The 27565-nt window shown below is 24.2% G+C and overlaps 1 protein-coding gene across 1 annotated transcript in view; it reads left to right on the plus strand.

Moving 5' to 3' along the window:
- Positions 1-285: 285 nt before the first annotated feature.
- Positions 286-27565, plus strand: part of LOC134827496 (fasciclin-2) — an 83435-nt gene continuing 56155 nt past the window's right edge. The window contains exon 1 of the mRNA XM_063840206.1: positions 286-1123. Within this exon, the coding sequence (XP_063696276.1) occupies positions 1063-1123 (61 nt within the window). The 5' untranslated portion in view covers positions 286-1062. The remainder of the gene's footprint in view (positions 1124-27565) is intronic.

The raw sequence follows: 27565 nt of genomic DNA on the forward strand, positions 1-27565 counted from the left end.
ACTTGTAAACAAACTTCGCGATGTTTCTAAAAATACACAGAGAGAAACATCGCCACGTTTGGGAGAACAATTCTCTCTTCTTCTTCTCTTCACGTTGCACGCACGTCGCCAGTGTCGCACCATTCATAAGTCTTCAATGGGGGTACGAACGATAAAATTATACAACATACCGTACGTCCGTACATCAAACACACATATTCTCATCCATCGCTACCTTCTACATGACTCGACTCTGTTTTGTACTTCACATTTCATTCAAAACATTCAGTATCGTTTTGAAATTCGTTGTGTTCGCACGCAACTACACTGCCGCAGTTGAGTTAAGATAGCAGCGAGTCTTTTAATTTTCAATATTATTAAATATTGTATTAAGTGCATACAAAACACACACAAGTGTTTTAGTCGCGCTTTAAAGACATACAAAAATTAAAAATCATATTGGAATGGAATAAAAAAAAATAATAAAATTTACGTGTGATTGTAACTACTAAGGTGTGTTTCACCTTGTTTCACACAGAAACTTTAAAACTTTTAAGATTTTGTCGCTGTATTGGTGAAGTGGCTTAAACCTTGTCAGCTACAAAATAATTTTTCGAACGAAAATTAAAGCCGGATAAAATACTCATCAAGCTGATACTCCTTTTAAACATTGACAAAAAAATAAATTTTAAATAATTTCCTTTGGATTTATTTAAATAAAATCGGTCAAGCAAGAATAAAAGTGAAATAACAATATTTTATGAATTATTACAGAAAAAAAATAAAATAAAATACAAACACACATGTTGCTTTAGATGTGAATGTTGTGGTAAAGAATAAAAAAATATACATATAAAAATACACCTGTGTTAAAAATAAACGCGGCATAAAGTCGTTAACTAGAAATAAAGGTGTATTAGTGTTTACATATTTTATTCCACAAGACAAAAAAATATTATTTTTTTTATTTGTGATAAAAATTGTGAATTTGGAAAAACAAAAATTGTAATAAAATAAATAATTTGGAAGAAAATTATAATAATTAAATAGAAAGCAGCTGCGAATCAAAAAGAAATCAACACAATGGGAAGTGAAGTGAAATTAAAGCTGACAATATTCATTTTTGTCTGGATATCATTAATAGGTGAGTCAAAATTATACATTTTTTACACGTGTGTTATTATTGTGAGAAAATGACAAATATTTAGTTACAAAGAAAAAAAAAGTGATGATGAGTATTTCGTAACTTTCTTAAAAATAATTTTCTTACAAAAAAAAAATTAATTAATGTTAAAAAATAATAATTACAAGAAAAATATAAAAAAATAATTAATTATTTAACTAAATAAATATTTTTAATAAAATAAAGTTTTTAAAAATAATTTTAGAATTTTAGCTGAGAACTTTACCTACATAAATTATTTTTTTTTTACAAAATAAAAAAAAAGTAAAATAAAAATTAATAAATAAAAAAATTGTAACAATAAAAAATTAAAATAAATTTTAAAAATAATAAAAAAAATTAAATAAAATAATTAAGAAAAAAATTTCAGCCTAAAAACATAAATTATTTTTTTTAACAAAAAAAAAAAAAAAAATAAATAAAATAAAAATTAAAATATAAAATAATAAATAAAATAATTGAATTAAAAAAAATAAATAAAATTTAAAAAAAAACGAATAAATTAACATAAGAATTTAACTATTTTTATCTATAAATGAATAAAAAAATAAAAATAAATAATAAATAATAAATAAATAATAAATAAAAAAATTAAATAAAAAAAATTAAATAAAATTTAATTAAGAAAAAAATCAAATTCAGCTAAAAACAGAGATCAGTGACAAAAACTATAATTTTTTTTTACAAAAAAAAAAAATAAATAAATAAATAAAAAAATTAAAATAAAAACAAAAAATAATAATAATAAATAAAATAATTGAATTAAAAAAAATAAATTAAAATTTAATAAAAAAAAAACGAATTCAACAAGAATCAGAAATTAGTGACATAAGAATTTAACTATTTTTATCTATAAATGAATAAAAATAAAAACGTTTCGTGACTAAGTTAAATAATTACAATAAATGACAAGAGTGTGTTAATTTTTGTACATAACTAGAAATAGATTTGTTAACATTTTTATACATTTTTTACATGAAGTTAGCGCTTCAATGACATTGAAGTTATTGTATAATCATTTATCATAATGAAAAATGCTAACTGCAAATTCTAGAAAAAAATTTTTTTTCTTAATTAAATAAATTTTGTTTGAAATAAAAATTACTCACGAAAAATGAATTTTTATCAAATTCAGCAAAATTTTATGTCACATCAAATAATTCTCCTAAAATAAATTTTTCAAGATTCCATTTAATTCCATATATAACACTCAATTAGCTTCAACACACAATTTTTTTATGTAACTTGACCCAGAGCTATTTACATAGAAAAAAAATATAGCGAGAGAATGTGCACGACTGCGATCTAGATTGAACGTCACAATCATAAACGCTAATTAAATGTAGTCGACGTCGTCTTCGAGCAGACAATAAATTCACTTTCAGTCTCATGTCTAGCTCATATTCTTTTACTTTTTATTCATGTACTTATGGATAAATATTATTATTACTTTTATTATAAAATATATAAAAGACTGAACATTTTTTTTTGCTTTTCTTTCTTTCTCGTAACTTACTGTTAACTTGAGATTTATGTGATTCATGGTATCAGATAAAAGTTTTTTTTAGTAAGTTAGTTTACGCAACGCTGATGATTAATGTAAATTTGTTGTGAATTTTTTTCTGTATATTTGATGATAGTATCAGTATGGCTAGACTATGTAAAGTTAGAGCTAACATAAGTAACTGTTTATTATTATCTTTATGTTTTAAGAGTAAACAAAATAAACAAAGTTGGGTTGTCTTGTATATTTTATTATTAATTATTATTTGTTGATGTTAATAAAAATGTTTATGAAAATTATGTTATTTTTTATTAAATTATAAAATATTTTTAAAATAAAAAAATTTTATGATTAATTTTATTAATTTTTTAAAATTTAATATAATCTAATAAATTTTTTTTAGTTGTTTCAAAATTTTTATTTATTTATTTTTTAACGATTTATTAAAACTAAAATATTTTTGATCAACAAATATTTAAATTCTTAAAAAATATCAAATTTATTCAATTAAATAAAAAAATTTAAAATAAATATTTAAAAAATATATATATAATTTTTATTAATTTAAATTAAAATATTTTTTTTATCAACGAGTAAAATGATTAATAAATAAAATTAATTAAAATAAAAAAATAAAATTTTAATTTTTTTAAACTATGAAATAAAAAATTAAATTAAAATAATTAAATAAAAATTTAAAAAATGAAATTTGAATTTCAATAAAATATTTTTAATTTTTTTTATTTTATTTTTTTTTGATATTAATTTATTAAAATATTGGAAAAAATAAATCTATTATTAAATAAATAATAAAGAAATAAAAATTATTGACTTACTTGTACATTTAATGATATATAATTGAGCTACAAAGATTATATTCTACTTGAGAATTTCATTACTTACTATCAATATGAATCAATTTAGAGCTGAATACCAACATTATTTATGTATGCGAACACTATTAAGTGAAGTGATGAAATTATTATTGATAGAAAATTATATTTACGTGCTTTAATGATAAGCTCATGTTGGTATTTTCTGAAGAAAATTAAAGACTTACACAGTTTTCAATGAAAAGTAGCGGCTTTTGAGCATTTTTTTTATCCATTTAAATTAATATTTCTATTTTATGCTTAAAAATACTAAAAATTTAATTTTTGTCGTCAATAAAGAATTTCCATAATTTTTTGAAAAGTCACTAAAAGCTCAAATACTCATCGCTGCATATTTAATTCCATCAAATATCATTACGAATGCATCCATAAGTCAGACATTTTAATGCACTTCGTCTATGAATGTTATTTATTTACACAAAATTATGCAGAGGAATGCAAGTGTTCTGTGTATTAAATGTTATAAAATAATTTAAAGCGAGTGAATGACTCATTCATTAACGAATAAGTGACGTATGTGCAACACAAACATTGCTTAAGCGACGTTTGCATGTGTTTGTTGCCAGTTTCCTTTGTTTATGGCAATAAAATCAAATAATTATCAAGATCTGCGTTTATAAATAAAATAGATATATTCTGTCTATACATCAATTTTTTGCATATTAATTTTTATAAAAGAACTGCGTCGAAGGAATTTAATGTAAAAACTTTGATTTCAAGGTCAAAACTGCTATTTTTCGTTCAAATTAAGAAAAAATAGTAAAAAAACATTTTTTTTACAAAAAAATTGTAACACGGAATTAACGATAAAAATAGATAAGATAAAATTTCTTATCTTTTGTTGACAAAAAACGAACGAACAAAAATAAAAGAAAATCAATAAATTACACGAAAAATTCTCACAAATTAAATTTCAAATGAATGCAAAATTTCTGTTTAATTAGAATTCCATTTGGAAGTAAAATAAATGGCATGTAATTACAGCATTCATTAAAATGATGGCACTAACATTAACTAATTCCTCCGACTATCTCTGAAAAAAGAGGAATTTTCATCAGACAGATTTTTTTGTTTGTTTTTTTTTTCTCAAATCGCACAAAAAGAGAGAAAACTTTTAATAATAATGAACGAATACAATAAAAATTACAAAAAAAAAGACCAAATGCTTGTTAAACATTCAAAATATTTTAATTAGTATTTCCATTCTCATTTTCAAATTTCATTGAAATTTTGCTGTTGATGCCGCATCGCGCTCTATTGAATAAAATGACGCGAAATGAGATTTTAAATGTTTGTCGTTTCATGCCGGCTTTTTTGCTTTTGTGCCACATGCTGAAACTACTGAATGAATTCATTAGCCATACTGTGGCGCAAAACGAAAAAAAAAAATAAAAAAAATATTTTTACTTCTCCGAAAGTTGCTCTATTTATTTTTTGTTCGTTATTGCTACAGGAAAAGAAAAAAACAGCAGTTACAATTTTTTTATGAAAGCCTTTTTTGGGTTATCCGCATCTTTAAAATAATAAAAATTGGTTACTTTTGAACAAATGACATTAAATTGCGTGGAATGAAGAAAAATTAAATATTTTTAATGGAAAGAAAATAAAAGTTTTGGTCCTTTTTTGTGCCTTGTAAATTTTTATTATTCAACTTTTTTGTTGTAAATACAAGAAAAATGAATAAAATTTATTTAATTATTACAAAAAAATTTTTTTTTTATTTTTTTTTTTTTTAATTTTTTTCATGATTTTTTATTTTTATAATTTGCTTAACCGAATTTTTTTTTATTTTAAAATATTTTTTTCTAAATTAAAAAAAAAATTATAAAAAATTATTTATTTAAAATTAAATAAAAATAAAATAAAATAATTTTAACAAAATTAAATTTTCAATAAATAATATTAATAATAAATTAATTAAAATTTTAAAAGTTTTTTTTTTTTATTTTTTTTAAATAAAAAAAAAATTTAATTTCAGAAAATAAATATTAATAAAAATTAAAATATTTTTTAAAATTTTAATTTAAAAAAAAAATCATTCAATTTTTATAATTAAAAAATCCTTCAAAAATGTCCTTTTCATGTCCAATCAACAAAAGAACATTTTAATCCTTTCGAACTTTGAACTTGCATGTCAAGCGTTATAATACAATTTTTTTCTACCAGATTTTTTTTTATCAAGTGGCGCCCGATTTAATGCATGATTTCCTCTTTTGAACATACGACGACCGTTTCTGTAGAATTTTTTCTCAATTTTTTTTTCCAAACGTTCAAAATTAAAAGTATATCAAACACAGAATTTTTTAACAAGAGGCATTGTCGTCGTCGTTGGTGAGCGGATATCCCATAAATAAATGTCAAGCCATTCATTTGACATACAAAGAAAAGCGAACAAGCCGCCCTACGAAAAAGAAAAAAAAATCATACAAATGCACCTAACCTTCGTTTTCGTCGTTTGTCGTGCCGTTTTGATCATTCCACAGCGAAGAATTTGATAAATGTGATTTCAAGTGCTTCTTTTAACTTCATTTTTTAACTATGATGATATTTGAAGAGATTAAAAGTCGTCTGCTGTGTTTTAAATATTTACGAAAAAATCGTAAGGAAGAAGGAAAAACGGATAAACCTTTTAACGAAAAAAAAATAAAATTGGTGTCTGGACTGCGCATTATCATAATAATTATATTGGATTAAATTTTTTTTATTTTAAAAAAGTGATTCAAATTGCACTTTTTGACTCCTTTTTCAGACCTTAACACGAAAAAACGAGCACGATTTATTTTTTTAATTTTTTTTTCTTGTATCTTCTGTGAAATATGCGCCTCTTGTGTGCCATTAGACAAGCGATACAATTTTTTTCGAATAAACATCTGGCTTATGCAGCAAGTGTAATTTTGTGACGTGAAGAACGATTCACATAATTTAAAATAAAACGATAAAAATAATAATATTCTTTAATTTAAAAAAAGACGTCCAGTAATAATTTTATTTTTTTTTTATTAAAAGACAGAAAATAATGAAATCCTTTGTTGAACATTCAAAAATAAAATAAATAAATTAAAAAAAAAATATTATGAATAAATATGCTCTTAAATGGTTATTTAAGCCGCATGATATATGCGATCTAATTAAAATTTTAATATGTTTCATTAAAATGTCTTTTTTTTTGCTCAAAACACATTTGCATCTGTGAAAAAATAACAAAAATATGTACTAATGATGTGACTCTTTTGAACCATATGCATTTCTTAAAGACCAAAAAATTCTTTAAGCGACGCGTAATTTTGCGGCGTGACACTTTTTAATCCTAAAATTGAATTTATAACAATTTGTAGTCATAAACAAATAAACTAAAAATATTTTAAACTGCATTTAATTTTTTTTTTAGTTTTTTTTTTATGTTAATAATTTTTGGTATGTTTTCCATATGTTCACATCATAAAATTTGTAAGTAATTAAACTGTCGAATGAACAAAATTATTGTTATTGAGAAAAAAATTAATTTAAATATTTTTTGTGAGGTTTCTTTCTAAGGATTTTCGTCTCCAATGAGTCTAAATAATAAAAAGTTGACAAAATTAAAAAAAAAAAGAAGAAGCCCTTCAATTAAATGTGATTTGAATCAGTCGTAAATTAAAATATATTTACTTCTGTTGTAATTTTATCTCGTTTTTGTTGAAAAATAAATCATGGGAACAACAAAATTTCATTTATTTTTGTTTTTTTGAGCACGTACGAACTTTCCCAGACAATTTAGCGATGTTTTTTTTATGAATAATTATTTTTTTTAGACAAACGTGCTTGTCGTAGATGACATTTTAGAGATTTTTAATAATTTTTGTGAGATGTTTATTTATTTAAATTAATATTTTTTCAAATAAAAAATGTTAACATGACCAAAAACATTCAAATATTAATCTTCAAACAAAAAATAAAAATTCTAAAAATGTTTCTTCTTTATTATTATAAATTTTAATAAAAAAATCATCAAAGTACGAGAAAAAGAGAAACAAAAAAATTACGTGAAAGGAACGTTTATAACAAAACAAACCAGAAAAATGTTTTCGAACCGACTCGACGTGCTAAATGCAAAAGGTTAATTCTTCATGTATGATGATTACCTTTGAAATGTGTTGTGGCTACATCACTAAAATGCTGCACTTTATGAGAGCAATTTAAATTATGGGTTCAAAGTATACCACAAACATTTTTTTTTGTTTCATGAAAAAAAAAAAAATAAAAATATAATAAAAATGTGGTTAAACAGGATTTTTTTCTGTTTTATTGCTCTTTAACCGAAAATTCTGGTCTGTGTAACGTTAATTCGTCGATAAAAATACCTTGACGTATTTTCTTATCAGAATTTAGCAAAAAAAACACGACTTGGGATGACTTGTTATAATCCCCAACATTTATCAGTATTTTTTTTTCTTGAATGTCTTGGAAAGGAAAAAAAATTCAGGGAGCATGAAAATGATTCAAGCGATTATCGTTGGATTTTCTTGTTAATCTTGGCGGCGATAAAAGGCAACAACATGAAAAAGTAAGAAAAAATGAGGAATTAGTTCAGAACGTGTCAAAAAGGTTAATAAATCATGACAAAATAAACTTTTTGACGCCTCGTGAAATTTTATTCTGGAAAATTTTTTGATCTAATTTTCGATACAGAAAAAATTTAAATTCGAGATCTAGATTTTTATTTAAATTTTTACTCCCTTTCGGTAACTTTCTTGTTTTGTTGTGACAATAATTCATGAATTTTTTCAATACATTTTAGTGTGTTGACAATCGTTTTGCATCTGATTATGATCAAACAACAAAAATTTAAATTCATGAAGATTTGATCAGTAGTACAATGAACTATTGTTTGAATTTATTTAAATATTTGTTATTTTTATTTATTTATTTTTAAAAATAGATTGTTAGAATAAATTGATAAGGAATTATTTTTAAAAGGTGAATAAATAAAAATAAATAAATAAATAAATTTAAATGCAAAAAATATTTTAATTAAAATTAAAAATAATAATTAAAATAAAAAAATTAAAAAAGTAAATAAATGATCAAAGTTAATTTTTTTTTGAAGTGAAAATAAAAAACAAAATTAAATAAATTATAAAAATTAAAGAAATGAAATATACAAACGGAAATAATTTAAAAATTGAGAAATTAAATAATAAAAAAAAATTAAAATTAAAAAAAAAAATAAAAATTTAAAAAAAATTTATATTTAAAAAAAAAATTAAATAAAAAAAAAATTAAAAATAAAAATTAAAAACAAAATACAAATTATTTTTAATAAAAATTAAAATTATTTTTTAGTATTAAATAAAAAATTAATTAATTAATTTTTTTATTCATAAATTATTTTATTTTAATTTTATTTATTTATAATTTAATTTTAATAATTTTATTTGTTAAAAAATGAAAAAAAAGTCTAAATAAGAAAAATAATAATAATAATTTTATTGTCTAATTTTTTTTTCTACAATTAAAAAAAATAATAATAATAACTAACCAAGCACTTGATCTTGTTTACAACCAAGAAGCCCACAATATTTAATATAGGTCGAGCTTCATTAAAAAACAAAAAAAAACTTTTGCACGAAAGTATTTATTTTTATTATTTATTGTACTCATTTCCATATAAACCTTATGTTTTTATATGACTTTCAAGTGCTTCTTCTTCACCATTATTATCATTGTTTGCACTTTTTTATAATATAACACAGAATAGCAAAAATAAAATAAAATAATAAGTCTCGCAAAACAATAAAAAAAAGTTCAAGTAGAAGAAGATGCACCGCTAGAAATGCACTTGTACGACTTTTGTTCGCGCTTTCCCATGCCTTTCGTTCGTCGGATTCATATCGCGAAAAAAGAGTGAGACACGAAAAATGTCGAAACATTTAAATGTAGAAGATGCACAAAAAATAACAAAAAAAAGCGAAGAGAAAGAAATATTCACACGAAATTATACTGATTTTATTGTTGTGGAAGTGAAATAAAGTAGAAAAGTTGCTTTCTACTACAAATGTAACTGCTGCCATGTAATTTTTTTTTTGACTGATGCTTGTTAGCGATGATGTTCTTACGGTTTTTATTTGAACAATAGTGGTAATCACCTCTCAAAATTACTGTTTGGTTAATGTCTCGAGTAATTTGTGTCAGTCAAAGTGACATTTTCGCAACTAGAAACGGAAATTTTACAAGATTTTTACCATTAAAATCCATTTTATGTCAAATTTTTGCTAACCAAGCCTTAAAATAATCTTCGTAAATATGCAAAAATTCAACTTGTGGCTTCAAAAATGTTCAAGGTGCGAATCATGACACACTTTTGAATCTTCTTCATGATCTTTCTTCATTTTTTTCCGTTGAACGTCAGTTGTAAAGAAATGTTTGTGGGTTGTAAATCAATAAAAACATGTAATTTTTTTTCAATTAATCGATAAAATCCATCATTAAAAGCAATAAAATTTAATATTATGCAATTTTTGATTTCAATTGAACTCATGATGATTTTATCGTTTGAATTTCGAAAAGATTTCTATTTTTAATTCAATTTTATTTTTTATTGAAAGTTGCATAATAATAAATTTTTTTCAGTGCAACTGCAATGACAAACAATTTCAAGCCAAATTATGAGATGAATTTTACTTTAATCCATAAACACACGAAAAATGTAACGTAATAAATAATTGTTATTGGTCGTTATTATTCATTTCTTCACTTTTTTCATATTTTCTTCTGGATATCTCACGAATTTCACACAAATTTTTTTGAGCAGCCAAGTTACGAAGCAAATGATGATAATAATTCACATTCGTGATCTATCGCGTTTCTCATTATTCTCAATCTTCATATTTCATGCCTTTCAAGAGTGATTTTTTTATGACATCTTTCAGGGAAATGCCTCGAGTTTGAACATGAAATGAAGGAATCCTTTAAAAAACACGTCCAATCATGCCTTTAATTTCAAATGAAAAATAAAATTAATCCAACATGAATGCTCTTTGTCATTGAATCCTTTCAAGTGCGAATAAAAATAGATTTTTTTTTGTTGTTGAGTGCTTCCTTTTTAATTCAATCCTTTTAATTTTTCGAGTTTTAATGATATTTCGATTTCATTGTTGAATTTTTTGTAAATTTTATTTTCATTCAATCAATTTTAAAAAAATTACAACGATTTGTCCAAGCGTAATAAACATAAATGGATTGAAAAAAATACAAACAAAAACTTTTTTTGCGTAAAATTTTATTTTATTATTTTTTTGTTAAAAATTTCGTTTTCATAAAGTAATGTAACACAATGCAATTTTGTATATTTTGCGAAAAAAAAAAGTTAAAATAAATATTTTTGATGTTTTGAATACGATATTTCAGATCATTTACCGCGTATTGCTGTCAATATGTAAAAAAAATATCAGAAGCGCTCAAGGTGTTGAAAAGAGAATAAATAAATATTTTTTTTTTTCGTAAATGGGAAATGTTGATATTTTGACGGACAATTTTTTTTTCAAATTGTTTGAAAAATAAATTAAAATAAACGAACTGTGAGCGAATTTTTATTAAAAAATAAAATATTATTTTTTTTTTAAATTAAAAAAAAAAAAAAAAATTAAAAATAATTAAAAAATAATATTTAAAAAAATAAAAAATAATTATTATTCAAATAAAATAAAATAAAAATAAATTTTTAAAGAAATAAAATTTTAATGATTATTAATTTTAAATTTATGTTTTTAATTAAATAAAATATATTTATTTAATGAATTAAATAATTTAATTAAAAAATAATTAATTTATTAATTAAATAAAATAAATTAAATTATTAAAATAAATAATTTATAATAAATAAATATTTTTTTATTAAAAGAATATTTTTATAATTAAATTAAACTAAAATTTAATATTTTTTTTTTCTATTTTCAGGTAAGCCAAATTTTCCTGCTAAATTAAGCAAATTTACCATCAAAATCGTAAGTCTGTTAACAAAAAGCAAAATCGATTTTATTTTTGCACTTCGTTATTTATTTATTTACACTTCTCCATTACTTACTGACTTTTAGTGAATTCGATGAAAACTCAAAAAAAGGAAAATTAATCTTCTTACGTACTTAAAACACCCGTTGCTTTTATTCAAGAAATAAATTCACCTATTTGACACGTTTATTGGAATTCCCGATGAAATTTCCGAAAATTTAATTTTAACTAATTGGCTTATGTTATTAAATTCGTTAACATCGTCTTGCTTTGGTGAAATTCAGCGGAAAAAAGGAAGTAACATTTTCGATGAAGAACTTTCAATGTCATTGTTATTCTATTAATTAAGGTGTGTGAGTTACTTTTTTATGTTTGTAGGATGGAAAAGGAACACGAAGATAATAAATCAAAAATTTTGCGTAGGAAATGGAAGAAAAGATTGATTTTTATAAGATAATTAAATATATTAAATGTTTGTTTAATTGAATTTCTACTTATTATTTTTCGATTTATTTTTTTTTATTTTGCTATTATTGCGAATTTGTATTAATTTAAAGGTATGGCTTACGTTTCATTGTTAAATGATACAGAAATTAATACAATAAGCCATTTATTATTATTTTTTGTTAATATAATGAGAATCAGAGAGATAAAGAGAGAAAAACAAGTTGCGTAGGTTCAAGTAATTAAACAAAATGGGAGTGGGTCGAACAATTAAAGAACAAGAATTTAAACTGCAAGATCATTAACATTTACGGTACAATTTTTTTTTTGTTAAGAAAATTATGTTCATGCTAAAAAAAATTATTTTTCGAAAGAACATAAATTTTAATAGAAATGATGATCGAAAAATGTTTTTATATTACATAATTTCCAATTTCGTTTCAAAGTGCATTTATTCTCATTTTTATAACGAATTACAATCTAATCCACTTTACAACCCAAACGAGCGAGCACAAAGCAGCTCTTAAACATTATCTGCGATAACAATCTTCTCCACATTTTTTTTTGTTTCTTCATAAAAAGAGGTTTTAGTGCTTCTAGTTGTTTCTCAGGAAAGTCATCTTCAGAACGTAAAGGAATAAAATGTTTAAAAGTGCATTTATTGTGTATGCACTTTAATCTGGATCTCATCTATAAGAACAGAACGAAAAAAAAAATACAAAAGAATTATTGTTGTTGTTATAATAGTTCTGGCATTTAAAATTTTTAAAATGTTCGTAGCCTATTTGGAGGATAAAAGGAAATAATTATAGTCTTTATGCGATATAAAAATGTATGAATTAAAGCTTCTGTAGAAGTTAAACACCTACGCGAACAATTAACGATAGAAAAATATTATTTTCAACGAACTTTTTTAAAAAAAAATTATTTTTTAAAAATTTTTTAGCTACTTAAATAATAATTTAATTTTTTTTTTAATAATAAAAATAAAATAAATTTTTTAATAAAAATTTTTAAATTAAATTTAAATAAAAAATTTTTTTTTTAATTTTTTAAAATTATTTTTTTTATTATTTTATTTTTTTTTTTATTTTATTTTTTTTTTCGAAATTATTTTTAAAAAAAATAATTATTTTATATTTTAAAATTTTAAAATAATTATTTTTATTTATTTATTTATTTTTTTTTTCGAACAATATAAAATAATAAAAAAAATAATTTTAAAAAATTAAATAAATAAATAAATTGAAATAAAGAATTAATAAAAAAAATCAAAAATGTTTAAAATAATTAATAAAAATATTCTTTTTATTATTTTAATTATTTTATTAAATTTATTTGAAAATTTTTGTATTTTTATTTATTTTGTATTTTTATATTTTTTTAAACTAAAATAAATAAATATATATTTTCGAAAAAAATTATTAAAAAAAAATAAAATAATAAAATTTTTTTTTTGAAAAATTTAAAAATTGTTGTAAAGTCAAGTAAAAATTTTTCCATACCATTTTTTGTGCTCCTTCAACTCAAATATACTCTTTAATAAAAACGCGGTAAACGCAGTTTAAATAATAATAAAAACGTTTGCTACTACAGTTAATGATAGCAATCGTAATTAAAATATTTTTATACAAAAAAAAATATGATGCGCTCTTCTGCGTGAATCAGGGACCAAGTTTATTTTTCTGACATGATTTACAACGAGATAAAATCGCTTCGTTACATCCCTTTTTTCTAGCCAACTAACCGCACATTTTAATCCTACGACCGATTATGATGAGAACAAATGTGCTACTTGAACTGTGAGAATCGCAAGGTTAGTTTTTTTTACACAGATCAGCGAATGTTGCATTATGAACATGATATGTTGTTTCTTTAACTGCGTGAATAAATACGTTGTAATTTAATTCAATTATGAACACAAGTGAGTTTTGTTCTTCTTCAATGTTTCGTTTGAAGAAAAAAAAAATTTTTTTGTGGGAGTTGCGACGAATTATTCTGAATTATTCGGTCAATGTTTCATTCAGGAAAATCACTTCAATTAAATAAATTAACGTTTGTTGATTACATCTTGAAACACAATAAAAAAACATTTTTTGATAAAAATCTGTTAACCGAAAATTTTCTTGTTTTTTAAATCATCATCCGCCACAATTCCAACAAGATTTTCGTCAAAAAATGTAAGCCATGCAAATAAATCCCAACCGAAAAACAACTTTTTGCAATCATGTGGTTTATTTAAAATTTTTCTAGAACAAGATTTTACTTTTTTTTCTTCTACGAGAACACGGAGAAAGCAGAGACATGTAATGGAAAATTAAAAGTTATTGCATGTCGTTTGTCAAGTTAATCTTTTGTGATCTGTTTGTGAACAAAGTCATTCCCGGATGGTCCCCTTTTTATTTTAAAACCATGAACTGAAACAGAAGTTATTTAAAATGCTCGACTTTTTTCCTCCTTTTGGCGTGTGTTTTACATAAAAAGAGACACAGTTTATCTTTTAAATGTTTTATCACAAGTACGTGTTTCATTTCTTTTCGTTTTAATAAATAGTACTCGGAACGCCGTTTATATTTTTTTTTGTTTTTACTCCAAGTTGAGTCTAAGTCATGAATATGTTAGGCGTTGTTAGAAAAAAATCTACTTTATCAGTTGCAATAATTTAGCTCTATGTATGGGCGAATTACAACACGATGAGAGACATTATAAGAGATATGATTATTTTTGAAATGAATTGTTTCCGGCCTTTCACTATGAGTAACCAATTTGTAACATAACAACAAGAAGCTCTATAAAAATTTATTTTTATTTTTGAACCTTTATAAGGTTTTTCTTTGAAAAATTGTCAAAAAAATACCAGAGCGCATTGATTGCTATTGACTACCGAAATGACATGAAGAATCTTAGATATTTATTGTTGACAATCCTTTTCCTATTGTGTTTACTCTTTTTGCATAAAAAAAGGTTTTGTAAATACTTAGAGAGACAAGAATAACGACCTTTGCCAAGTGAATCGCAAAAAAATCCGTTACAAGCAAGTTTACAGAAAACGGACAAAGGAACAGATTGAAATCCAATATTTGAACATCTACTCTTCAGTTGGAGTAGAAGACAGTGATGTATCCTTCGAAATTTAAATTTAAAATTCTAACGGATTTTTTTTTTATTTTAAAATTTTTATTTGATCTTACCAGATCTGCTCTGATCTTGAGAGATCTGTTTGGATCTTATTGTAAGATCTTTAATTTTTTTTCCAAGATTTGATCCTAAGATCTGAAATAAAAGTTCAAATCTTGAAACAAAATTAAAAGATCTAATTACAAGATCGAAAAAGATCTCTCAAGATCAAAGCAGATCTATAAGATCAAATAAAAATTCTAAAAAAAGTATTTTTGTGAAAGATCAGTTCAAGATCAATTTTGCTTAATTTAGGTAGATCTGATCTTAAACATTGATCACCTGATCGTTCAATCACATTTTTTTACCATAGCGCCCTCTTGCGGGAAAAAATTAAAATTTCAATAAAAATCCAGTTTCTCCGTCTCTGATAAAACGATAGCATTAAATCTCAATAAAATGATACAATCAATAAAATTTAGCTGATGCACAAAATAAAAAATAGGTTAAGATCCTCTTCGATAAGAAACAAATATCGAAAGAAGCGAAGACAATTTCCGTTGTCACTCGTTCAAATACTGACTATTTGTTAAATTGTTGATTCAATTTATTGTTTTTTTTTTGTCTTGCAATATGACAACAATTGCAAAAAAGCGTCTTCTTCTTAGATAATATTTCAATTTTATTAATCCGTTCCGTTTTTATTTGCTCTTCGAAAGTCTTCGAGACAGCAAAAAAATATGAAATGGTGTGACTGCAAAATATATGGGAAACACTTATCATTTCATGTGTGAGAAAAATATTAAAAGATCCGCACAGTGGGCCCAAATTCATTTCTTTTGAACAATTTTTCGACGGTAAATCCTCATAAAATTTTATCTCACAGTGTTTCAGGCGACAAATGTTGTTTCCTATATTTAGTTCGATTTTTCGATTCACACACATTTTTTCGATGCCAGCCGTTGACAGTATCGAGACATGTGACAGAAAATATTTCTGCGCCTTGAACTCTTTGGCAACATGTGAGAAGAAAGAGACATCGAAACAAAAAAAAAATATTTTGATAAATTATGTTTATACGTTTGATTCCGTTTCTCAAGAGAAATTCCTGACTTCCGATGCGTTTGAACGAAAATTTGTCTTTGTCACATTTTTATAAGAAGAAGATGTCACAACATTGACCTTATTTTCTCTCGTTCGCTACATGTCGATGATTCTCGTAAATATCTTGTAATTTTCAATGTTTTACAAATTTGTATCAATTTACTGAAACATTTTTTTTTGTTTTGGGTAACATCTGTTCATCACGTGAAAATGTCGCTTTTTGCGTCGTTTCAAGCCAATTTATGGAATGGAAGCAGCGGGAATCAAGTTGATATAAAAAGAAAATTTTACCGCATCAAAGAAATGAAGAAAAATCCAGTTAACTTTTTGTCTGTCGTGAAGCTGAGTGTGTCAAAGCTGATGTAACTTGATACAAAATTGTTACTTTTTCTTGCATATCATAAGAAAAAATTACTTATGAATATTTTTTGCTTCCTTTTTCCTTTCTCTATTAAATAAATTTGTTGGAAGCAAAGGAAGGGAAAGTCCCACAGCGACACATGTAATTTAGAAAAATGGGGCGTCATGACAAAAACAAAGAAAAAAAAATAGGATGAACACTTAAATGTGTCTCATTAATAAACTGTCAATGACTTTTTTTTCTAAATTGAGAAAAAAATATGAATTGTTTGTTTACGTTTTAGATGAAAGGGACGGACATGTTAATTTGTGTTAATTATTTATGAATGTTGTTACATGAAAAATTTTTAATAATTTAAATTTTTTTGTTTGTTAGAAAGTTTCTTTGTCTCTTGTGAATTTTCAGTAAATCCACAGGAAGTTAGATTTTTCATAACAAAGAAAATCGTTTATCATCCTCAAAATATTCAAATAAACAGAAAATGTTATAAAATATTCAAAAGTTGCAAATTTTATGCACATTTTATTGTTTTCAGACACTCCTACCACTTTTGGTTAAATAAATAAATAAATTGAAACCTTTAACAAAACATATGTTAGAAAACACCCAGACCCATAGAATTTGCAAAAAAAAGAAACAAAAGGAAGACAATTGCATTGTAAATTTTATTCAAAAAAAAAAAAAAAATTACAGTTACATGCCTTTCACTCTATTTCTGTTCTTTCAGTATTTAAATGCTTGAAAATAATAGAAAGAGAGTTGCACTAAACAACAAACAGAACAATGTGAACATAATGTCTCAAAACTCAAGGAAAACATTCCTTTTTCGTAGAACTTGTAACAGTCATTATTAAATTGCCTTGTAACAAAACTTGCAACTTATCCGAATTTGGGCACACTCCTTCCATTAGAGGCAATTCTCTTCTCCGAACAATAGACGAGGTTTGTTTTTGTTTTGTTTTATGGTTAAAGTGCATAAATAAGTTCGTTTAGCAGGCAGAAAAATTTTGTCATAAGAAATTTTTTAATAACTTTAGACCACCGATGAGTTTAAAGTAAACGGAAGTGCAATTAGAACCGACTACGGGTCGAAAGCACACCTGAACACCTTTTGTCGTCTGAACTAATGAACATAAAAGGCCTTTTTTCTACCTATACATGAATTTGCTTTCTACGGGATCGTAAATTTGTTGAAAGAACAATGTTTGTTGTTTCAATTAAAGAAACACATAAAAGGCAGGCGTTGCAGATGCAGAAAAGGTGACTTTTAGTGCAGTTTTAGGATGGTAAAAATTTTGAAAAAAATTTAAAAAGTTTTATTCTATTTAAAGATCTTAAAATTTTTTCAGAATTATTTTTTTAATTTAAAATGCTTTAAAAAATTAAAATGTTTAAAAAAAATTTAATTCATAATTTTTTTAATTAAATAATAAAATTATATTATTAAATCATAAAAAGTTAAAAAAAAAGTTTAATTCTTAAAATTTTTTTGCCAGTTATTGAAAAAAAATTTGAATTGATTGTTTACTTTCAAAATACTGAAAAATTATAAGAAATTATCATCAAAATCTTATTTAGATGTTAAATAGATTTTAGGTATTTTTTTTTAAAGAAGTTTAATTTACGCCCTTTTCATTTGAAAAATTTTAATTTTTTTAAGCATTTTAAAAATAATTTTTTTTGATTTTTAATCTAATAAAATTGAACAAAATCATAATTCTTTTGAGTTGGTTCAAATTATTATTTTTTTGAGGAAATTTTCAACCGTATTTTAAATGTAAAATTTAAAAATAACAAATATTCGCGCCATTTTTTTAAGTACTCATATTTGACATCTCTAACGATCTGAATATTCGTTTCGCGCTCATTTTTATTCAAATACTGTTAATTATTAATTTAAATAAAAAATTAAAAAAAACATAATTAAATTTTTTTTAATTTTTTTTTATATTTCAGATGACTTAAAATATTTTTTCCTTTTGCAATGACCTTAACACTAAAAAAGCGAAACATTAAAATTTAAAAGTTCGTGCCTTTCTTTAATTGAAATTTAACATTTTAAAACAAACGTATAACTAATAATTAGTTCTTACCTGCATCCAATGCCTTTCAAAAACTCGTCATTCAGCAAAGTTTTCTTTGTGGTGTATTTCAAAATAGACAGTATCTTATCACGATGACACAGAAACACTTTTCTCTCCGCAGTGAGACACGCAAATAATGTTGACATGACACAAACGACTGCACTTGATTCCAATTCAATTCTGCAGTCATCATCATCGTGCTGCATCCTTTTCAGTTAAAAGGCACAATTGTGTTGCGTGCGGCATTCATGTGTCATGTAAAAAGCTACACAAAAGAAGCCTTCTCTCATCGTGCTCTAAATAAAATTGTATCATGATGAAAATATACATTATTCATCGCTTCGAGTTTTGTGCTAGATTGTTGCGTCAACGTCATGCTATCAGCATCGTTTTTGTTGCAACTTGTTTGTTTACAAACTACCATAAGCCGATTGAAGTTTACTTGACTTTTTGTTAACTAAAATTTTGCTTCTTTGGCAGGGATGAAAGAGAATTTCACCTGAATTCAAATTAGATACAATTTTAAAGCGAAACTTTGACCTGGTGAGTAATCTGCATGAAGCATCAAAAGTCCATCAATCATCGTTTGACGCCACACAAGTTTTCAAGGGAAAAAATCGAGCAAAAGCTGATGACCTTTCTTCTTGGTATTTTTTTGAAGCCTAATGATTAATCAATTTTTTTTTTCACAAAATGTGATCAGCGCTCCACGAGACAAACTAAAAACACATTAATATACCATGATGATCGTTACAAGCTTACAACCTCGTACCTCAGTGAGAAACGAATGAGAACAATATGGGATAAAATACACAGAAAAAATTTAGTCGTCGTGATCTTAGATTAAAATTAAAACTCTCGACCAGATAATAACTTTTTGATGGATGAACACCTCATATGATTGAACGCACATTTTTCTATGGGATAAGAATCTGGATTCACAAATCAAATATTTTCACATTGTTTAACTTTTTTCTTTAAATTTTTATTTTGACCAAGTACTCAAAGTTTATTGTTTTGGACACTCGAGCAAATTCACGTTGTGTGGGAATAATTTTTTTTATACGCGACGATGACACGAAATCATGCGGGCAGGTTGCAACATAAGCATTTTTGAGAGTACTAAAAGTCTATGGAGTTCTATAGTTGTGTACAGTAATTTTTTTCATTCAATTATGAGGAGATAAGAATCGCAATCAGCTGGGTATTAAAAGGTGTTTAATGTTTATAAATTACAGTTTAAACAGCTGTGATAAAAAGGTTTGGTTTTAACGAGGGTTAAATTTTTGTTTGAATTCATGAAATTGTGTCAGATTCTTTTAGAAAAATTCTTTAAAGCAAATTAAGTTTAATATTTTCTAAAAATATTAAATTATTAAAACTAAAAATGAAAAAAAGTAATTGACAGTACTTGAATAAAAATTGGCGCGAAATGAATTTTCAGATCGTTAGAGATGTCAAATGTGAGTATATTTAAAAAATGGCGCGAAAATTTGTTGTTTTCAAATTTCACATTTTAATACTCCTCAAAAATATTAAAATTGAGGAAATATAATTTTTTTTCCAAAAATAATCGTTTTTAAAAAAAATTAAATCAATAAAAATCAATGAAAAATTAAAGTTTGATTATTTTTAACAAAATTTGAAGTTTTATGGATGAGAAGTACTCAAATGTGAAGTAAACAAATTTTCGCGCCATTTTTTTTAAACTGAGACATATTTGATCTAATTGTTTTTACAATTCAATTCCTTCAAAAGTACATTGCCTTCCCATCATTTATAATTAATTGATTTATAAAACATGTCAAATAAATATTTTCTTTATGAATCTGAAAAAACAATCCCATAAGGAATTTATTGAAATAAAAATATTTAAGTTTTATTCATATTTCTGAATGTCATTCAACATTAAATATAACGATGATGTGATTTATGTGACTTGAATTTGTGCCAACTGGAGTACTCTGTTAAAAACTAAAAATACTCTCTTGTTGTTCTCGAACTGAATGAAAACCCAAAATGAATGAACTTGTGGTAAAATATAATAATTTTGCATTAGAAGTGTGCTAATAAAATTTGTAAAATATTGTCTGAATGAAAATGTGCCAGAAAAAATTAAAGAAAAAAATTTATGAACAAAAAATGTCAATAAACTCAGTGGATGGACTTGACTTTGCTTTTTGTGACGTAGTCGTAAAAAAAATTAAATGTAATAAATTTTAAATTTTTCCAACAGTTTTCTAATGTACAAATTTTCTTTCTTTCTATTTTTAGGTAAGGCAAATGCAATATGGTTTTTTTTTTCGAGAACAAAAATAAATACGTCGGTAAGCCTTTTGAAATTTACGACGTTGTTTGTTCGTATGATCTTTCGTATTTTGGGGAAAATAAATGTTTTTATTATCTCCGAATCGAATTACGAAAAACTATAAATTTAACGACTGTATTTTTTTGCGTGTAATTCTTGAGATTTTTCGCTCTTGAATGACTTCAAATGTCTTAATTATAAAGATCATTAGCGACCAATTTTGAATAACTTTCTTTTTTTTATTTGACGAAATCACGAAGAGGAAATTAAAAATGTCAAGAATTGCGACAAAGTATCATTTTACAACGCAAGACATTGACATTGATGATTATAACTGCCTGAGATGAAACATAATAAAGTAACGTTTCTCAAGCATTTTAATCATGTTTAATTTTATTTTATTAAGTTCGTTAAAGAAAATGAGCTTATTGTCTTACCAACGCAGCAGCAGCATGAATGGATGAATAGATTCTTAATTAAATCTCATTTCAATGGCAACCAGCGAGAGAGAGAAAAGAAAAAAGGCAAGAAGTGGGCATCTGCTTAATTTCATCAACATTTGTCGGTCGTTTGTGAAAAGTAATAAACATCAAAAGAAATCTTGATGTATTAAAGTGTCATTGCTCCTCCTTTTTTTGCGCGAAACTTGAATGGATCTCATTACAAAGAAAGAGACGTTTTGCCATTCATGACACCTACGAGCTCCAATCACATCAAAAATGAATCATTCAGTCTAGATTTCAATCACAACCCACTAATTTTCCTTTGTATGCTGATGGTAATAACTCCATCACGCGGATGACTGAGGTCCATCAGATTGTAATGAATAATTGCTCGCAATTAATTTTAATACTCACGACGATGATAAAAATCGATCTAAATCGTGAATTATGATTTTGCTCGAAAGAACATAAATTTTTATGATTTTTTTCAGTAATAAATTTTTAGCATTTACTTACCTTAATGTTCCTCGATGATTACCGGACAAATGCATAGAACGTAATTTCATCGAAGTTCAGTTAAAAAGTAAAATTGGAACGCGAACGAACGAATTTATGTTGCTCAATTATAGCTTTTAGTATAGCGATAATAAAATAATAACAGCTTATTTTATTCCACGAGAACGGCGCTGTGCATTAATTGTGAAAGCCTTTCATTTTGTTGAATCGAATCAATTAAAGAAGTAATTGTTTTCTATCAATCTACTACAATGTTTCGATTTTTTATGTGCTTTTTATTAGAGTTTGAGGTTATCTTGATTTTAGTTGCATTTTTATATGGTAGGGGGCGCTTCAGTCAAAAAAATTATTTTTTACGCCCTCTACGTTAAAGAAAGGAATTAAAATTAAAAAAATAAAATAATTAAAAAAAAATTAGAAAAACTGAAAATTAATTTTTTTTATAAACTTATTTTATTAATTTTATAATTAATTTTATTTTATTTTATTAGGTATATTATTAATATTTATTAACTTTTTTTTTATTTTTCATTTTCATTAATTTTATTTTTTAATTATTTTTTACAATTATTTTTTAATTATTTTAATAAAAAAAAAAAATAGGTATTAACAATTTCTAAAAGAAGCTTAAAAATTAGTAAAAATTTACTAATAGCAGTTTATTTTTAAAAATAAAAAAATAATTTAAATTTTTAAAATTAATTTAAATTAAATAAAAGGTTTAAAAAATGCAAAATTTTTAAAAAAAATTTAAAAAAAAAATTTGAAAAAAAAATTAATAAAATTTAATTAATAAAATTAATAATTAAATTAATTAATTAATTAATAAATTAATAATTGAAAAAAAAAATTAATTACTAAATTCAATAAAATTATAATTTATTTTAATTTTTTTTCTCAAACTTTTCGAATATTTTTAAAAATATTTTTTATAAAAAAAATAGATATTCAAGAATTCTCAACTTTGTTTTAAAATAAAAATATTTTAAATTTAAACAAAATCGTGCATTTCTTAAACTTTCAAGGGAGTCATTTTAATTTAATGACCGTTAACAATACAGTAATTAACTAGAAACTCTGATGGGTTGTGCCAGATCTTCTTCACGAGAAACAAACCGGCAATAAAAGTCGTGTAAAGTAATTAACTGTTGTTCCAAAACACAAAAATCAATCGCACACATCGCGCATATGGCATCTAATGTCTTCATTCCAGAGTTAATGACTCAATTTTTCCTGCTTCCACAAAACAAAAAAAAAATTACTACTTTCACTAAAAATAAAATTAAAGCAGCAGTCAAATAATCAACGATTTATAGATACAAAAGAAAAAGGGGCAAGAATCTGCTCGTATTTAATAAATAAATAATAATTAGAAAAAAAGTGTAGAAATTTCGTTGTAAATAAAACAAAAATAGAGAAAAAATAGTAAATTAATTGGGGATCGTTAAATATTTATTGTGACTTGACACGCTTTGGCTTTCGGAACGCGCCGCCGAACAAACATGATGGTGTCGGAGATGCATTAAAATGGGGAATAGTAATCAAAATTCCTACTAATAAAAATGTTATCAAAACATGAACTGCATTTATTTTTCTAATAAATTAATAAAATATTTTGACCGAAAACAAAAAAAAAAGATAAAGCGATAAATTTCTCTTTTTTTTTCGATTAAATAACGAGACAAACATAAAAATATGGAATGAAAAAAAAGCGGGAGACCACATATTTATTAATTAATCATTTTTGTTTCGATTGACGCGCATTCTGAGCATGGCGAGCATTAAATTTATGAAACTTATGTGTCCCATCAGAGCCATGTGGTTCGTCGTCGTCGTCGTTGACCTTTAAAAACACAACAATATGCATCATGCTGTGCACCTATTTCATCCGTTGTTCGCTTTTTATTCGTTTAATTTTCGGTTTTTATGATTACTTCTCTTTTTTTATGGGATTCATATCGTTTAATATTCCATCCCGTTATGAAACTGGGTAAAAAAATACGGGAAAAAATAAATTTTTAACATGAATTTATGAGATATTATGGGATCTGTGCATGCAAATCATCCCCCTCGATCTGCGTTTCATTCATTTTTTACGTCACAAAGTTATGTTTTTTCCATTTCGACTGCATATTAACTGGAAATTTGCATGAAAAAGACCTTTTTTGGTCCCTCTTGTGGTCATGTCTGACAAACGATATTAACTCAGGTTCTTTTTTTTTTGTATTTTTGGAAGTTATCAGGCACAAACATGTGTTACACCTTCGTTCCTTCGTTATTTATACGATTTTTATTCATGGTTCACTTCGAGATTCATGACATTTTGACTTATGATAAATTACTGTTTTCTGTCTTTTCGAGCAAAAATACCCGACAGTTGTTGCATTTGAAAAGGTTTCGAACAAGTTGCACATGTGAGGAACATGAGCTAATAATAAATTTCTAACCTAACGAAATAAATGAACTAAATTTTCGCTACAATTTGTATTTTGTACGAAAAAACGCCATTTGTTTAGAATTTCGAAAAATCTGGAAAATGAAAAATGACATTTTTGTCGTTGGCACGAAGCCAGAATTTTTAAGAGTGAGCGGACGTCTTTATTTGGTATTTTCCACATATTCGTCGTAGTAAAATTGGATGATAAACTTATGATAAAAGGAAAGTTTATGATACAATTTTATGGGTTTTTACAAAGAAATGAAAAAGTATGCCTAGAAGAGTAGAATTTTTTTAATAGAATTTTTTGTTGAGCGAAAGAAAAGGACGAAATAAGATGCAAATATTTTAGCTCTTTCAAATATTTCATAATAAGTTATGGGATTTTTTTGAATTATCGTTTGCAGATGGGAAATTTGAATCAATTTCTGGTATTGAGATAAAACTTTGAGCTAATAAAAAATAAAAAAAAATAATTTTAATTGAAATTTAAATAATAATTTTTTTGAAAAATTATTTTTTGAGTTTTTTTAGTTGAAAAAAAATTTATATTAAAAAATTAATTTTTTTATAGTAAAAAAATGTTGAATAAAATAATTTATAATAAATAAATATTTATATAAAAATTAATATTTTAATTTGTTAAAAAAAATTATATTTTTTAAATTGAATAATAATTTTATTTGTTGAATTTTAATTTTTTTAATTAAATAAAATTTTTCAAATTTTTTATTTAAAAAATGATTATTGAGTTTTTAAATTATTTAAAAATAGTAAATATTTATTTTTTCGATTTTTTTTTTAATTTTCGAAATAAAAAATATTTAAATAAAAAAATAAAATTTTTAAATGGAATATTTTTTTAAATATTAAATATTGAAAAAATATTAAAAATTTTATAAATAATTAAAAATATATTTTAATGAAAATATGAAATTAAAATTTTTTTTAAACAATAAAACATCAAATTTCTCACCCTCAATTTAAGTCCATAATTTCGCATTTTACGATTTAATAAAAAAATCCTCATCTGATCTAAACTCATATTTTTTTCAAATAATAAAATTTATTATGACTTCATTCTATTATTTCCATGCAAAATTCCTTCTACGGAGTTTAGAACCGCAAAATAAAATGCAATAAAATTAAAATTTAAATAAAACTTTTAACTTGACCAAGAACAAAATACACAAAACAAGTCAAAATACCACAAGATTAAAATTTGTTCCATTTATAAATACAAACCTCTGTCACATTAATTAAAAAGACGGACATTTACTCAGACAGATAGATGTCGGCTTAAACTTTGATTCCATCCAAATTTCGATGAGATGCGGAAAAAAGGAACGTCTGACAAGTGTCTGATACTAATTTAAATGTGGGTTGACATTTGAAGATTTTTGTGCCATGATCTCAGCAGGATGTGCGCTAATTGATTTTAATTCGAGCATTTTTAAAAACACTCAAAAGTATCAAAATATCACATTACTGATGGCTTGATAAATAAATTTTTTATTGATTCTCAATTAAAACGGAAATTCGAGAATATTTCAAAATTTGATTCGAATAAATTTATTATTTTTTACTTAATTAAATGTTATTTTATTGAGTTTGCGGTCAACAATTCAATTTATCTCCATGAAAATTTGATAAACCCTCTTTTCAGTTATTATTAAATTAAGTTTTAACCCGAATTTCTTCCCTTTCATGCCAAAAAGATGCATTAAAGATACACAAAAGTTGAAGAAAAGTGAACAAATAACTCTTGAGAAGACACACAAATGATGTTATCTCAAACTTTTATGACACTTTAATGTATGAGGGTGAATTGAATGTCAAATTCTGAGGGAAGTCAACCCCTTGCCTAAGTGAAAAATTATTTTTCTTCCATATATATGCGTTTTATTAATTTTATTCCAAAACTTTCATATTAATTTGTCTTTATTGTCTATTTATTTGCATTTCTTTGATATGATTTATTAAAGGCAAATTTATTTCAAAATATTTTGATATCAAATGTCTTCGATTCAAACCACAATGCTTTTAAAATTTCTCACTTGAAATGTTTTTTGAACAAACGAAAGGATAAATGACGAGCATTTCCTTCAAAAACTCACATAAAAAGGGATTTTGATGTTTTAAAAGGAGTTTTATTCCATTTAAAGAACAAACATCAGACATTAGTTGTCATAATAAAAACATCTTTGCCTCATTTACGTTTAGATTGAGCATTGAGCCTCCCCTCGTCAGGTCTTTTGTTCTCCTTTTGTTATTCAAGACATCATTTTATTTTTATTATTATTAAAAAAACGAATTTTACGCGAAATTTTGAATAAAAGAAGCTCTTTTGTTCGTTTTATTTTAAAATTATTTTAAATATATCAAACTTTGTACCTCACTTTTTTGCATTAAAAGGCAATCAAAAAGCATTCAATACAAAAAAAGGTGAAACAAAGCCTTTTATTTAATTTTTGCACGCGTTCCATAAATTTAAAGAGATTTAATTGAGTTATAAAATTCGAAAAACATAAAAGAATTTTAGAGCAAATATTTTTTTTTGTATTTTGATGAATTTTTCATCACCTTTTGAATTATAAATTATCCGTGCAACATTTCTTTACTCTTTGCTTTTATAAATAAAAGGACAAAGAAAAGTCCCCCTCCCTTGAATTTTAATATTTCTTTCGAAATTTCTTCATTAGCAGGAATTTTTACCCCTTTTCTGGGGCACTTAAATATATATCTCTTTGTCAGGAAGTGAGCAATCTATTAAAGAAACGTATTGAAATTGGTAATTAAGCGTATGAAAAAGTACTTTATTATATTAAGAGCACTTGCTAAGGTGTTTCATGAATACTAAAGGATGTCATGTAAAATTTATGAAGACATTAAATTATGTTTTTTTTGTATTAAAACAAAAGAATTACAAAAAAAAATAGGATGAATGGGACGAAAGGGTACTTTGGGATTAAAAAAATGTACGAAAAAAAAATTAAATTGGGGGATGAAGGGTAAATTTTTTATGCATTAATAAAAAAAAACAGAAGATAATCCTTGTTTGTCAGATAATAATTCATCGCTTCTTCATTATTTGCATAATTTTTTTGGTAATCGTTCATTAATGATATTTAAAAAAAAAATATTGTTTCATTTTTATTCAAAAAAAAAAAAAAAAAAAATAAAATAAATAAAAAAAAAATAAAATA

Source organism: Culicoides brevitarsis, chromosome 1 (assembly GCF_036172545.1).
Source record: "Culicoides brevitarsis isolate CSIRO-B50_1 chromosome 1, AGI_CSIRO_Cbre_v1, whole genome shotgun sequence".
Taxonomy (NCBI): domain Eukaryota; kingdom Metazoa; phylum Arthropoda; class Insecta; order Diptera; family Ceratopogonidae; genus Culicoides; species Culicoides brevitarsis.